At 34.6% G+C, this 14,688-nt stretch overlaps 1 protein-coding gene across 2 annotated transcripts in view; it reads left to right on the top strand.

The window, feature by feature from the left end:
* LOC101214828 (DNA-directed RNA polymerase III subunit 1) overlaps positions 1–9,420 on the top strand; it is a 40,762-nt gene extending 31,342 nt beyond the window's left edge. For both annotated transcript variants that reach the window (XM_004148728.3, XM_031880427.1), the window contains 7 exons: positions 1,272–1,427; positions 1,507–1,623; positions 1,728–1,813; positions 8,051–8,255; positions 8,336–8,538; positions 8,949–9,045; positions 9,177–9,420. In XM_004148728.3, the coding sequence (XP_004148776.1) occupies positions 1,272–1,427; positions 1,507–1,623; positions 1,728–1,813; positions 8,051–8,255; positions 8,336–8,538; positions 8,949–9,000 (819 nt within the window). In that variant the 3' untranslated portion in view covers positions 9,001–9,045; positions 9,177–9,420. The remainder of the gene's footprint in view (positions 1–1,271; positions 1,428–1,506; positions 1,624–1,727; positions 1,814–8,050; positions 8,256–8,335; positions 8,539–8,948; positions 9,046–9,176) is intronic.
* The last annotated feature ends 5,268 nt before the right edge of the window (positions 9,421–14,688 follow it).

Genomic DNA, 14,688 nt, shown 5'->3' with positions numbered 1-14,688 from the left:
TAAAAAGTTATGTTTCAACGAATTCATTGTTTTCTTTAATTTTTTTTTAATGAAAATTGTTAAATTTGATAGTATGGGGTTCCATCTCAAAACCAATTGGCACATAAAGGAGTAATCCATCTATGTTATATAGAATATGAGTCGCCTTGGTTTTCCATTGTGGGTCTCTCAACTTCTCCAATATGCCCCCTCAAGATGGTGCCTCGTTGGGTTCACCTATCTTGGATCGAATACTCGTTTAGGTTTAATGGGCTCTGATACCATATTAAATTTGATAGTATGAGATTCCATCTCAAAACCAATTGACAATGAAAAGAGTAACCCATCTATCTTATATAGAGTATGAGTCCCCTTGGTTTTTCAATGTGGGATTCTGAACTTCTCCAATAAAAATAAGACTTTTCAGTAATGAAATGAAAAGAGAGTCCAATGATCATAATACAAAGAAACATAATAAGCAAAGTAACGAAAATATAACCATAAGAAGCCCTTAACTAGACGAAGTCAGAAAAGTAAAGCAATTTTAATCAAGTAACCCACAACGGAACAAATTGGCTCTTGGAACAAAAACCATTGAACCATGTGTAGCAAAGACCATGCGTTGTGAAAAAAGACCAAAACTTCAAAAACAAATGTAGACCGAAACTTCAACACTGCTTCAGAAATCTTGAGACACAAGATCTTTCCAACTGAAAAATGTTCCATCAAAGGCAAAATTTGTAACTAAGGCTTTACAGCTTTGGCAACAAGGATGCTTGAAAATGAAGCCAAAGCAGACTGGACTGCTTGGATCTCAAACAAAGCACCAAGATGAAAGATTATCCAGCAGCAATTTTGCCCAAGAGAATAACTGCTTCAGGTATATGAACTCGAATGACCTCTTGAACATGAAAAGGATGCTTCACTAATCGCTTGGAAGGGGACCTCTCAACCCCTTGCCCTTAGGCCCGTGTTCCTCTTTTGACTTGTTTGAATATACTATTTTGTTTCCTGTTAGAAAAGAGAGAAAAAAAATACCTCCTTTATAGATGCAAACATAATTCAGCCCCTTTTCAACATAAGAGACGCTGTAGCTATCAATTTCATAAAATACAGCAGCAACTTGCAATTAAGCGATAGCCATCTCGCTCCACAAGACTAATGATTTTCATCTGAAGAAGACTTTAAACTTTATATTCTGAAATCATATCAAGTATTTTCTTCCTTTTTTTGTGGTGAGCCTAATGGTTTTCATCTGAACTGATCTTTTTTGGTATCTCTCTATTGATCAGATTGCCAAATGCATCCAAATTGTAATGAGTTCAAGATCAGCTTTAATAGAAATCAAACTTGACATGGAAAAAATCAGAGATGCAGAACTGTACGTAGATGCCAATGTTGTCAAACAGGCAATTCTCGTTACTCCAAAACTGAAACTGAAACATGAGGTGAGTTAAATTATTGATTCTTTCACTCATTTGACCAATTTCAATTCCATTTTATCTCAAATACCACATTGTTTTGCAGCATATCAATGTTTTGGATGATAGAAAGTTACGTGTTCTTCCTCAAGATGCAGATAGGAATAAACTTCATTTTAATCTACACTTTCTTAAAAACATGCTTCCTGGAGTTGTTGTAAAGGTGTGCATACTAATTTTTGTAATCAGTATAGACCAAAGTTTTGTTTTGTTTTGTTTTTTTTCTTTTAACGTTTAGGAGATACATAACAAACTTCTGTATGTCAGGGTATAAAAACTGTAGGGCGTGCTGTCATCAAAGAGGAAAAAGACAAAGCAAGAAACGCCAAAAAGTTCAGTTTGTTGGTTGAAGGGTTAGTTTATTTCTTTTTCCTGCTTCAAATTTGATTAGTTCTTGTTTCAATTGGATAAACACTAACCAAACTCTGTTAAATCAAATAAATAAATGAAAGTGACTAGATAACTGTCTCGAATTTGTTGGACACGCTGGCGCTTAAATATTAAATAAGGGATAAGAAATTGGTTAGTAGGGTGTTAAGACTTTTTTTCCCTTTTTTTTCTTCCTTGGTGTTCAAGTCTGCCTGAACAAATAGTAGTAAGATTGTAGGGTGTTAATCTGTGTGTACATATTGCTCGAATTGTTTCCACGAGATTTTGAGTGATTTTAAACCTTTTCTTAGTTTTGATCTTCTAAAATTAAATTTGTTAGATATTATTTTAAATATGTTTTTTTTTAAAAGGAGACAAGCTTCTTTATTATTAATAAACTCAATGTACAAGAGAGCTATACAAGGAGAATAATAGGGAAGCCAAGAAATGAGGAAGAGAGAGAGAGAGATAGGATTAGTAGGAGCATCCGGACATCTCAACTAGGTTGACACCCCCAAAGCACCCTCATCAAATCCAAAATACAAAGAAAAGACCAAAGTACAAGAACAATACTAAGGTCATGAAAAGACCAAAGTAACAACCAAAATAACAACAGAAGCTACCTACGGTAGACAAAAGCAAGGCTGAAAAGTAAAAACATAATGACAGAAATACATATAAAACCCATCCCAACTACAGAAGCATTAATTCTGAACCGGCAATCGGGGGAAACTACATTGAAACTCAACCGATGAAGGCGGTCCAATTGAGGCAGATGACTTGAATGGAGTAATCTTTGAATTCTGCATTTGAAGAATACCAAGCTGCTGCGTCTCTTTTAGAAATCTCTACGATGCCAACCCTATTCCTTTTTCTATCATGGAAGATGCGTTGGTTACGTTCAAACCAAATCTCAGCTAGAGTCGTGTTTTCCAAGCAAAGAGGGTACACTGAATGCAGCCAACACGTATTGGGAAGCTTCCTTTGCATAGACTCGGAACAGTTTAGAGAACCCATTGCCATAATCCAAAACAAGGCATTTATTCTCCTTGGACTTCTGGTTTTCCAAAGTGCTTTAAAGTAATTTTTTTCCAAAGGTGAAGAGGGAGAGAGGTGCTTTGAGAGGGACTTATCTGAAAAATGGCATGAGGATTCTAATGACCGAACTCTTCTGTCATCCAAGTCTGTTAGACCTTTATGAGATACGAGTGTTAAAAGACATTGGAAATTTTGAATTTCTTCATCTTTTAGCAATCTTCGAAAGGTCTAACAGCTTTGCACCACGGGATTTTGGCGATTGAACTGGAAAGAATGGACGTTATTTTGAGGATGCAATGGCTTTGCACCACGGGGTTTATGGGACTTGACTGGCCTTCAATGACTATGGTATTCATGGCAGGGAATCGGCCCATCTTACTCAAGGGAGATCCTTCTTTGACTAAAGTGGAATGCTCGTTAAAAACAATTACAAAGACATGGGAAGAGGACACTTAATGGTTTGTAATAGAATTCCAAAATGTTGAAATTGAAGAAAACCCCGATTGGGAAGAGGATATTGTAGGAGAGGAAGAAGAGTTACCCATGATCAAATTCTTACTCAAACAATATGAAAACATTTTTGCTACCCCAAAAGGCCTCCCCCCAAACAGAGAAGTGGATCATTGTATTCTGACCATGGTGGGACAAAAACTCATTAATGTGCAGCCATATGAATATGCGCGGGCATCTTTAGAAAGAAGAAATCGAGAATCTAATAACTGAGATGCTACAAGCAAGGATAATTAGACCTAGCCACAACCCTTACTGAAGCCCCGTTCTCTTGGTGAAAGAAAAAAGAGATTGGGGATGACACTTTTGCGTTGATTATCAAGAACTAAATCAAGTTACAATCTCAAACAAATTTTTGATACCAATCATTGAAGAACTTTTAGACGAACTACATGGGGCAAGAGTATTCTCCAAACTCGACTTGCGCTTGGGTATCATCAAATAAGAATGAGACAAGAGGATATAAAAAAGAATGCCTTTCAAACCCATGAAGGACACTACAAGTTTTTGGGGATGCCTTTCGGGCTAGCCAATGCCCCTTCAACATTCCATTTCTTAATAAATCAGGTATTTCGACCCTTCTTGAGGCGTTTTGTACTACTCTTTTTTTACGATATTCTTGTGTATAACTCAGACATTACATAACACGAAAGACACTTAGGAATGGTTTGCGCAATACCCAAGGACTATCAACTTTTTGCTAATAGAATGAAATGTGTCATTGGACGCTCCAGGATACAATACCTAGATCACTGGATATCTTGCCAGGGAGTGGAAGTGGATGGGGAAAAGATTCAGACAATGGTGAATTGGCCACAACCCAAGGTTGTATCAGGGTTTAAGGGATTCCTAGGGCTAACCAATTACTATAGAAGATTCTTAAAGGGTGTGGGGATACTGCGCACTCCTCACCAAGTTATTAGAGAAGAACGCGTTCAAGTGGAGTGAGGAGGCAACCACAACATTTGACTAGTTGAAACAAGCAATGGTATCAGTTCCGATTTTGGCCTTGCTAGATTTTCTACTGTTTTTTCATTGAAATGGATGCTTATGGATTTGGTTTAGGGGTCGTGTTATCACAAAGGGTCATCCTATAGCATTTTTTTAGCCAAAAATTAGCACCTCGTGCCCAATCCAAATCGATATATGAGAAGGAGTTGATGACTGTGGTATTAACGGTACAAAAGTGGAGACACTACTTGCTAGGAAGGAAGTTCACCATAATTTCATAGCATAAGGTCTTGAAGTTTTTGCTAGAACAAAGTGAGGTGTAACCCAATTTCAAAGATGGCTCGTGAAACTCTTGGGATGTGGTTTAAAATCTTATATCAACTGGGACTTTAGAATAAGGCCTTTGATGGAACAACTGGTGGGATTATCTGTGATGGTTGAAGGAAGTTGAGAAAGATGGAGAATTACATCGAATTGTTGATATCTTAAAGAAAGATCTCGAAGGAAAACCAATTACCAATGGGTTAATAACTACTTGTTGTACAAGGGAAGACTGGTGATTTCGAAACAATCAACCTTGATACTGACACTGCTACACACATTTCATGATTCTATATTTGAAGGTCATTCGGGCTTCTTGTGGACTTACAAAAGAACGAATGGAGAACTCCATTGGAAAGGAATAAAAGCTAACATTAAAAAATATATGGAACAATGTGATATTTTTCCCAAGGAACAAAACAAAGTCAACGTCACCAACGGACCTTCTTCAACCCATCCCTTTGTCGGAATTAATATTGGAAGACTAGACCATGAATTTTGTGGAAGGAGGACTACCTAAGGCTGGGGTGTGGATTTGATTGTGGTGGTGATTGACAGACTGAGCAAGTACGCTTACTTTATCACCTTTGAAGCTTTCTTTTTTGGCCAAGTAAGTGGCTGAAGTATTTATAGACAGGGTGGTGTGCAAGCTTGGGATACCCAAATCAAGCATGGCAGACAGAGAATATTTTTTAGCAACTTTTGGAGAGAACTATTCGCAAGCGATGGGAACGACGTTGAAAAGGAGTACAACATTCCACCCCCAAATGGATGGCCAAACCGAGAAGGTTAACATATGTGTGGAAACCTATCTAAGGTGCTTTTGCAATGTGCAACCCAACAAGTACAAATTCATACCCTGGACCAAATTGTGGTATAACACAATTTTCCACGCATCAACAATGTCCACCCCCTTTCAAATCGTTTTCTAAAGACCCACCCACCTCTGATATCAAATGGAGAGAGAAAGTCTTCTAATAATAGTGTGGAGCAGTTGCTAAAGGAAAGGGATTTGACCATCATTGCTCTGAAAGAAAATCTTACTGTGGCACAGAACAAAATGGAGAAGTTGGCTGACCTTAAGAGAAGAGAAGTGAAATTGAAAGTGGGAGATGAAGTCTACTTGAAACTAAGACCCTACCGACAAAGGTCTTTGGTGAGGAAGAGGAGCGAAAAACTTTCACCAAAATTCTATGGCCTCTGTAGAGTGTTGGAGGAAATTGGAGAGGTAGCCTACAGTTAAAACTCAAGCTAGGACATAAGCAACATGTGCAGGATATGCCACCTATCCTAACGTAATAGGTTGTTGAACTTCAGTTGTGGTCGGAGACTGTTGGGAGTGCAGTGGAGCAGTGAGCTTGGAGCCAATGAATGGCTAGTTAAGTGGAAGGGCTTACTGGAGAGTGAGGTGACATGGGAGTCTGTGTATTAGATGAATCAACAATTTCCTACTTTCCACCGTGAGGACAAGGTGAATTTTGAGCCTTAGGGTATTGTTAGACCCCATTTATCCACATGTACAAACACAAGGGCAAGAAGGTATTTAACCTTGAGACAAACCGGGGAGAGATGATAGGAGAAGGTAATATACAAAATGGGACCCACTAAGGATGGGAGGTATCTATAGAATGTTTTAGGGATTGATGCAGGTAGGTATTATTTTGTAAAGGCTGCTGAAGCTTTTAGAGGGAGAAGCTACCAGCCTTCTCGAAGGAGCTGGACTTGTCTTTATTTTCCTTGCTTTTCTTGTCTTTGGATACTTTGTGAACATTATATTTTTATTATCAATATATCTACCAAGAGTGCTGCCTCAGTTTCTACCATTGTTGGGATTTTACTGATTTTCAGGTGGAGGATCCAAACATATTCATTTCCACTTTTTTAGCTTTAGCTTTTAGTTTGGTTGGTGAATTAAGATGGTGCCAAAGTAGGGGGTCCAAAGAAGTTCTATGTTCAAGCCCTTGCATTGTTGTTTCCTCCCCCGATTAATATTCATTCTACTTGTTGGACCTTTCTCATATTTCAAACCCACGAGTGAGGGAGTGTTAGGTTTTATATGAAATTTGATTTTACCCATCGATGTACGCTTTTGGGTGAGTCATCGATTTATTATTTGAAATTAAATCTTTTTTTTACTTTAAACATTTTACCCATCGATGTACGCTTTTGGGTCAGTCATCGATTTATTATTTGAAATTTTATTTTTAGATTATACTTTTCCATTCATTAATAATGATTGAAAGAGGATACTACTAAAATGCTTTATTGTATCCACAACCAAAGCAAAATATATATATATATAATTATAATTATTTAAAATCATGTGATTTAACATTAGCCTTTTTTTTTATAAACGGAAACCAAGCTTTTCATTGATTTAACATTAGTGCTTACGCTTTCTATTCCAGATTGGGGGTTATTAAGAAGAAATTCTTATTCTTTTTGGGTTGTATAAAACTGAAATCGAGGGTTCTCTAAGTTTAGTTGATTAGGGAGCTTGGACCAAATTTTGATTTTTATGCATTGGATCGTTGATGAGCAGTACTTAATTCAACTATGGTGAGTCTTATGTGGGCAATTTGATAAAATCCCTGTCATGTATTGTAGCACTTTCAAGGGGTCTTTAAGAGGGTTTCTACTTTCAACTTACAGTTTTCTCTTTTATATACCTCTTTCCGCTACACTATAGTGGCTCCCTTGTCTCTTTCAGCCCAATTGCTAGTCATTAGACTCATTGCTTTTGTAACATTTGTACTCTCAAATCTAGAGTCCACAGAAGTTTTTGTTATGCTGGTTATGGGTTGTGTTATCACCTGAACGGCTGTACTACTAATAGGAGAAGGCATCTTCTCTTTTAGGTGCAAGACACAAAAAAAAATTCAAGGTGCAAGAAAGCACAATAGTTTTCTATAGCATAAAAGCAAGACACAAAAAAACTTAGATTTTTATTTTATTTTATTTTGGGGTGCACTAGGCATACAAGTACTACATAAAGAAGAGAGAGCGTAGTAGAAGCGGAAAAGAATTAATAATTAAATAACTCTAAACACAAGAAGTTTTGCATTTAGGCTTAGTAAATTTGGTTTTGTTAGTTAGTAAAGAACGAAAAACCCCTAATTATTACTATTTTTAAAAACTAATGAAAAAGCCCAAGGTTCAAGGCTGTGAGCCTTGGGGCTTCACAAAGGGTGCCTCCTTGTTTTTTAAGCCTCGCCATAAACCAGACTTGCTCCTTGAGCCTAGGTGGGCATGCTTGAAAAGGCTTTTTAAAACACCGAGTGCAATGGATAATTTTTAATATTCATAATTTTCTAACGTCTACAAGGTCCTTGGTAGCCTCTTACTTCCAGTAACTACAAAGCATAGGTTATAATGTATATATGTGTTATATCTTTTCTCAGAACGGGACTTCAAGCTGTTATGGGCACTGAGGGAGTTGACGGGTGTAACACAAAGAGTAATCACATTATTGAAGTGCAACAAGTACTTGGCATTGAAGCTGCAAGGAAATGTATTATTGAAGAGATAAAATATACCATGGAAAGTCATGGAATGAGCATAGACATACGTCATATGATGCTTTTAGGAGATTTGATGACATTCAGGGTAAGTACGTTGTGTTGGGTTACAAAAAATTACATGTTGTGTATAGGTTGAGGCAATTAAATATTTTTGCTGTGTGACAGGGTGAAGTTCTTGGAATCACAAGATTTGGCATTCAAAAAATGGATAAAAGTGTACTGATGCTTGCTTCATTTGAGAAAACCGCGGATCATCTTTTTAATGCTTCTGTGAATGGAAGGGATGATAAAATTGAAGGAGTTAGTGAATGCGTAATCATGGGTATACCAATGCCGCTAGGCACTGGCATGTTAAAAGTTAGACAAAGGTATATCTTCTCCTACTGGAACAGAACTCAGTTCATTATTATTATTATTGAGCATTGATTTCATGGGCAGCATCTGAACGCTTTTCTTAATGCCTGGAGTGTGATTTAACATAGTTTATGAGCAATTAGCTGAGAGAATTCTGTGTTCAAATTCCTACAATGTTATTTACTCCCCACTAATATTGATTTATACTTGTTGAACCTTCTAAATATTTCAAGCCTACAAGTGAGGACAGTGTTAGATGATATAATATTAGATTTACATTCATCCCTCAGTTTAAGTTTTTTAGTCAATTCATGATTCAGGTTCCAACATTATGGTTGAGTATTAACATCAGTTTAAATAATTTTGCATTTTACAAACTTTTAGTTTACATATTTTGAAGCTAATTGAGCTTTGTTTTTAACAGAGTTTCTGTGCCGCAACAATTACCTTATGGACCACCTGCAATTCTATCTTGAGTTCATCGACGCCGAGTCTGATTTGGTCGAGTTGGATGGCCTCAGGTGTAGTGTATTTCCTATAATATATAATGTAGAAGTTAAAATGATTTTTTGTTGTGCTCAGTTTCAAAGAGTTCCTTTATGATAGCTATCAGAATAACTAAACTCTTGTTATTTTGTTATTTTGCAACCAGGCATGGATGGCTTTCGGCTTTTACAAGTTGGGGTTTGTATATAGTTGGGATTTTTAGTTTGTATTCTGCTTTTTGTCATAAAGCAAGCAAAGCGTTTACATTCTACCCTATCAAACTAATTGTGGTAGGGCAAAATTTTGACATTATTATCCGGATAGCAAACTTTCTACCTCAATAGAAAGAGTATATATTAGTTATTGTTGAGCCTTGTTCATATTAGTAGCAGTAAGTATGGTATTCATTATCCGGACATGTGTGAAACTGTTTGGGGAATTGCCAAAAATAGGCCAAAAATTGGGTAGAAAAAGAGTTTTAGGATTGATCGTAAAAAAGTTGAGATTTAGGACAAATTTGGGATGAAATGACAAAAATACCCTTATTTAATTTTACTTCACAGCTTTACTTCGATGTCGTTTATCTCGCAAACATCTTGCAGACATCTCGCATGTTCTTAAATTCAAATGTTTAATCTGAAATGAAATGAAATTCAAACGTTAAAAGTCATCCTAAATCAATTCATTTCAAATTAAACATTTGAATTTAAGAACATGCGAGATGTTTGCGAGATAAAATAATAATAACAATAACTTGCTAACATCTTTTGAAACATCTCTAAGACAACCCTAAATCAACTTGAAACAATTAAAAATTATATTTGATTTATATATTTAAGATGCAAATATATATACATATAACACGATACGATTCAGATTAAAAAAAAAAATTAAAACAAACCATAGTGCGTCAGATATTCGTCGGAGTAGATGAACGACAACGAACTAAAGCGGAAAGTTGACAAACTTTTGAGAGATGAGAAGAATATTCGTTGGGTTAGCGAACAGATATTTGAGTTCTCCTCTCTCAAAAGTTTGTCAACTTTCCGCTTTACTTCGGTGTCGTTCATCCTCTACTCCGGTGAACATCTCACGCACTGTGGTTTGTTTTATTTTTATTTTTTAATCTGAATCGTGTTGTGTTATATGTATATATATTTGCATCTTAAATGTATAAATCAAATATAATTTTTAATTGTTTCAAGTTGATTTAGAGATGTTTCAAAAGATGTTAGCAAGTTGTTATTATTATTATCTCGCAAAAATCTCGCATATTCTTAAATTCAAATGTTTAATCTGAAATGAATTGATTTAGGGTGACTTTTAACTATTGTTTTTTGTATCTCGCAATATCATAAACATTTTGTAGCTGTCAAACTTTAAATGTCGAAGACTAAATTAGTCATATACTTATTCTTCTTGCAACCTCAACCATTGTTGAATAAATGCTACATGATACTTGTGCTCACATTGCAACTTCATCTCCACTCACATATTCTTCCTGCAAAAAAAAACATTTTTTTGTACAGAAAGATTTAAATTTTCACTAGCATAACAGAGGGTAGGGAGCAACATTCTCATGACTTCCCTTCGCCATGTTTCCACTAAATCAACTTATCTCATTCACATGATTATTTATAAAGACAACTCTTTTCTGATAGAAAACAGAGAAAGCCATTATGTCCTGCAAAGTAAATTAACTTTACAAAAGAGAAGAAACTTTATCATATTAGGGAATTCAAAAGTCACCCAATATTGCAAGAGAGACATGTGAGAATGATCCAAGACTACCCTACTAATTGAATGTTTATAGGCATTTAGATTACACAAAAGTGATGGAAGAGAAAAACATCCTTGGCAAAAAGGAAAGAAGTTGAAATTTTTTTTTGCAACAAATGAAGATGCAGGTGAAGGTTCATTAAGCTCAGTATTCCACTTCCTAAGCATCTGATGGACTCGCTCCTCCAAGACAGCAATGTCAGTAGTACGACTCTCCTTCCTTGCATTTTGAAGATTAGTGAATATCCCTTGAAGGTCATTAACACAATTCTTTTCTTTTTCCTTCAAAACCTAATGAGAAGTAGATTGATATTTACTCTTCAAACCCTTTGGCATTGATCCGTCTCTTTTCTTCCACCAAAATTATCTTAGCAGCAACTGAAAAAAAAGAAATCACAATGAAGCACCAACCCTATATATAAAGTCTGTTCAGATTGCAAAACAGAATCTACCCAAAAGGAAAAAAATCATATGGGCTTTCGAAACAAATACATTTCTAATGCTACCATTGAATATTCATCCACTCCCTCTTACTCAGTTCAAAAAATAGGAGACTGAATTGGAAACAAGTAAAATTGTAACCATTATACCGATCATAAAATGATCACAAAATTTCACCTAAGCTAATCCATCCTTACCTAGGTCTCTATTTAAAATTTCGGCAAAATCTTAAACATGTTTTTCTATCATGTACTAATTCACCGTGATCTATGTGTGCCATCATCAAAGATTCGACTCAGTAAGCGGTCTTTTGATTCAACCCTAATTCACGTATTAAAAAGGAAGAAAAACAGAAATAAACAAAGAATAGTTACCCACCAAATTGCTGAATATTGAGGAAAGTTTGGAGGAAGAAGATTAGGGGGTTTAGTTTTTTCCCTAGAGAAGTAACAAGTGTAGCTTTGGCTCTTTGTTCAGATCTTTTAGTTCACACCGGAGGAGCGACGAACGACATCCGAGAAGCGATGATATGCACCGAAGTAGAAGGAGAAGAAAGCGAATGTGTGTGTGTGTGTTTTTTTTTTTTTTTTTTTGCGTTTTGTTTCTGCGTTGAGGAGAAGGAATGGAAGGTAAAAATGAATTAAGGGTAATTTAGACAATTCACACATAATTTGTCGTAGAAATCAACTTTTTAAAAATCAATCTCATAAATCTTTTATTCCTCCATTTTTGGCTTATTTTTGGTAATTTCCCATTAGAAACAATATGGTCTCTTCTTGTTATTTACTATATTGATCCCATTTTCCTATAAACTTGTTTCTAGGTGACCACTTTGGGGCCAAGCTTAAACTTTTCTTATTAATAATCTTAGAAGTATGAACATGCCACTTTAATAAGAACCACAAATGGCTCAATATTATCATTGATTGAGGGACATCCGATGTTTCGTATTTGGCTAGAGTCATCTTCGACCTTAATTGAGGTCAAATACCTTCTTCTAGGCCCACTTTGGTCGAAGGGTGATATGCTTTGAGGCTGGCATACACGAAACATGTCCCATCAGTTATTTCGTTATTATAAAGTTTTATCAACGGTTATGGTCGCTAAAAGAAAAGTTTTAGTGGCATGTGGTCAACGTGCCAACTTAAACTTATAACTATGAGGTTATAACATGTCACTAATACTTTTAGGGATTTTTTTTTACCCTTCAATGTCATTTTTTTTTTTTTTTTTGCATGTTACAAAAAGCTGGGATTATTTTTTTGTTTAGGCCTCTAACCTTTTATAAGAAATTTATATATATATATATATATTGGGATTATTTTTTTGTTTAGGCCTCTAACCTTTTATAAGAAATTTATATATATATATATATATATATATATATATAAACTTTTCAACTTAACTTTTTTGTTTTTGTTTTTTTATAATTATTTTGAAAAGAATAATTAAAGGCAATTATTTTATAAACCATACATATGCCTCTTTTTTTCTTCAGAAACATGCATATGTTGCAATTAAAATATGTAATTGGTGTGTTGAAACCTCCGTCAAGATCTTATCCCACTTACGTTCAAAAAGACATGATGAAGGTACAAAAAAAAAAAAAAAACTACGATTAAAAGTGGAAAATTATATCAGATAACAAATTATCCTATACGACATCTTTTTTTTGTATATTATGAATATGATAAATATGACAAGTAATTAGTAATATCATAGAGCTATTAGATAATTATTAATTTATAAATTTGCTATTTTTGCAATTTAAAATATGTAGTGATATGGACACCTTTTTTCTTTTTTGTTATTTTTGCAAACTTCCATTAAAAATTTATATTTATAGAGAACTAAGAAATTTCATGTCCAAATCCCCATTTTCAATTGTACTAAGAAAAATCTAATGAACTATTATCCAAATATTAAGGAGCGTGTATAGCTTTTCGTATTAACATTCTTGGTAACATGAGCATTGCTTCTTTAAAAGAAAATTAATGGATAGAGTAATTGTTATCTAAAAGTAATACGCAGTTGAGTGAAGTATACCTCAATGAAGTAAAACAGTTTCGTGACATATTTGAATTTTCAGGATCTTTGTATCTACAAACAAAGTACACAAAAGGTCGTCACTTTCAGCTCCTCTGTTACTATATGTTAGGACTATTTGGAATGAGAGAAACGACACCATTTTCTATGGCAAAAAATGAATAGCAATACTCTATGGAAAAATATTTCGCTCATTAGTTGGCTTCTGGTATCATTGAACAAAGCTCTCCTCCAAGCTATAATCCTACAAAGTTAGCGATTAATCTAAGTGCCTTTATGTAATCATTTTTCCTCTCTTTGTGTCTTTTCTTTAGCCCTTACACTCGTTGCTTTTGTTCTATTGGACTTCTTCCGTAACCCATGTTTTATTTAAATGAAATGAAGTTGGGATATGATGGCGGTGTCAACTTAGTTGGGATTCTTTGGTGCATACTATGACTCACATTACATAGCTTTCTAAAAAACACATTAATAATAAGATAGGTCGATAAACCAAATATATATCAATAGTACATCAACATTGTTTAAGCTATGATCGTAAACATTCATAAGAGTTTCATCTAAGTTGTTTTCTTTTGCTCGTTTTCCTAAAAAAAAAAATATCATGATGTCTTTCAAGCTAGTAAATGCGTACATTGGTTTTCTATTTTATTTTATTATTTGCTATATGTTTTTCTTGAAATTTGGAAAATAAAATTTCATTTTTTCTTGAAGAAAATCTCACAAATATTTCTTTTTAGAAAAATTGTCATTTTTTCCCACCCATTTATATATGCAATAAAAAAAATACATGTGACAGTTTAGTTTCAAGTAGTTAGTCTCAATTTGCGATGTTTATGCAAATCAACGTGCCACATTTTTATACATCATTGCAATATCTAAAATTCAAAATAGTTGTCATTTGTGACGACACAAACGTTGCAAAAAAGTTAAGACAAACATGTTTACAAAGAAAACATCGCAAATTCCTTTCATGAAAGAGCGTTAGAGACATTTTTTGAGATCAAGAATATTAAAAGACTATAAACCTCAAAATTGGGTATAATACTTAATGTATCAATTTATCTATCCCTAACCTTCTTTTTTTTAAAAAAAAAATAATATAAAAGCTCTTCCTCTCAACTTTTTTTTATATCTTTTGAACAATTTCCAACAATTTTATAAACCAAACGAATGCTATTATTAGTTGATGTATATATGTAATGATCAGCCACTTGCCACAAACTCAACAAATTTCTTTCCATATTATTAGCATTCAAAATAGGTTGTTTTCACATTACCAAGTCCAACTCAAATGGTTTTGAGATTAAAAAAAAAAAAACTCTCACTCCCTTAATCTCCTCCTTCTCTTACTCTTTAGATCCCAATTAAACAAATTCAAGATCCAACCTCCTCTTACCACTTCCACAACT

The sequence above is a fragment of the Cucumis sativus genome, chromosome 1 (genome assembly GCF_000004075.3).
Source record: "Cucumis sativus cultivar 9930 chromosome 1, Cucumber_9930_V3, whole genome shotgun sequence".
Lineage (NCBI taxonomy): Eukaryota > Viridiplantae > Streptophyta > Magnoliopsida > Cucurbitales > Cucurbitaceae > Cucumis > Cucumis sativus.
Note: the sequence above shows the minus strand (reverse complement) of the source record. Positions and strands in the feature narration are given on the sequence as shown.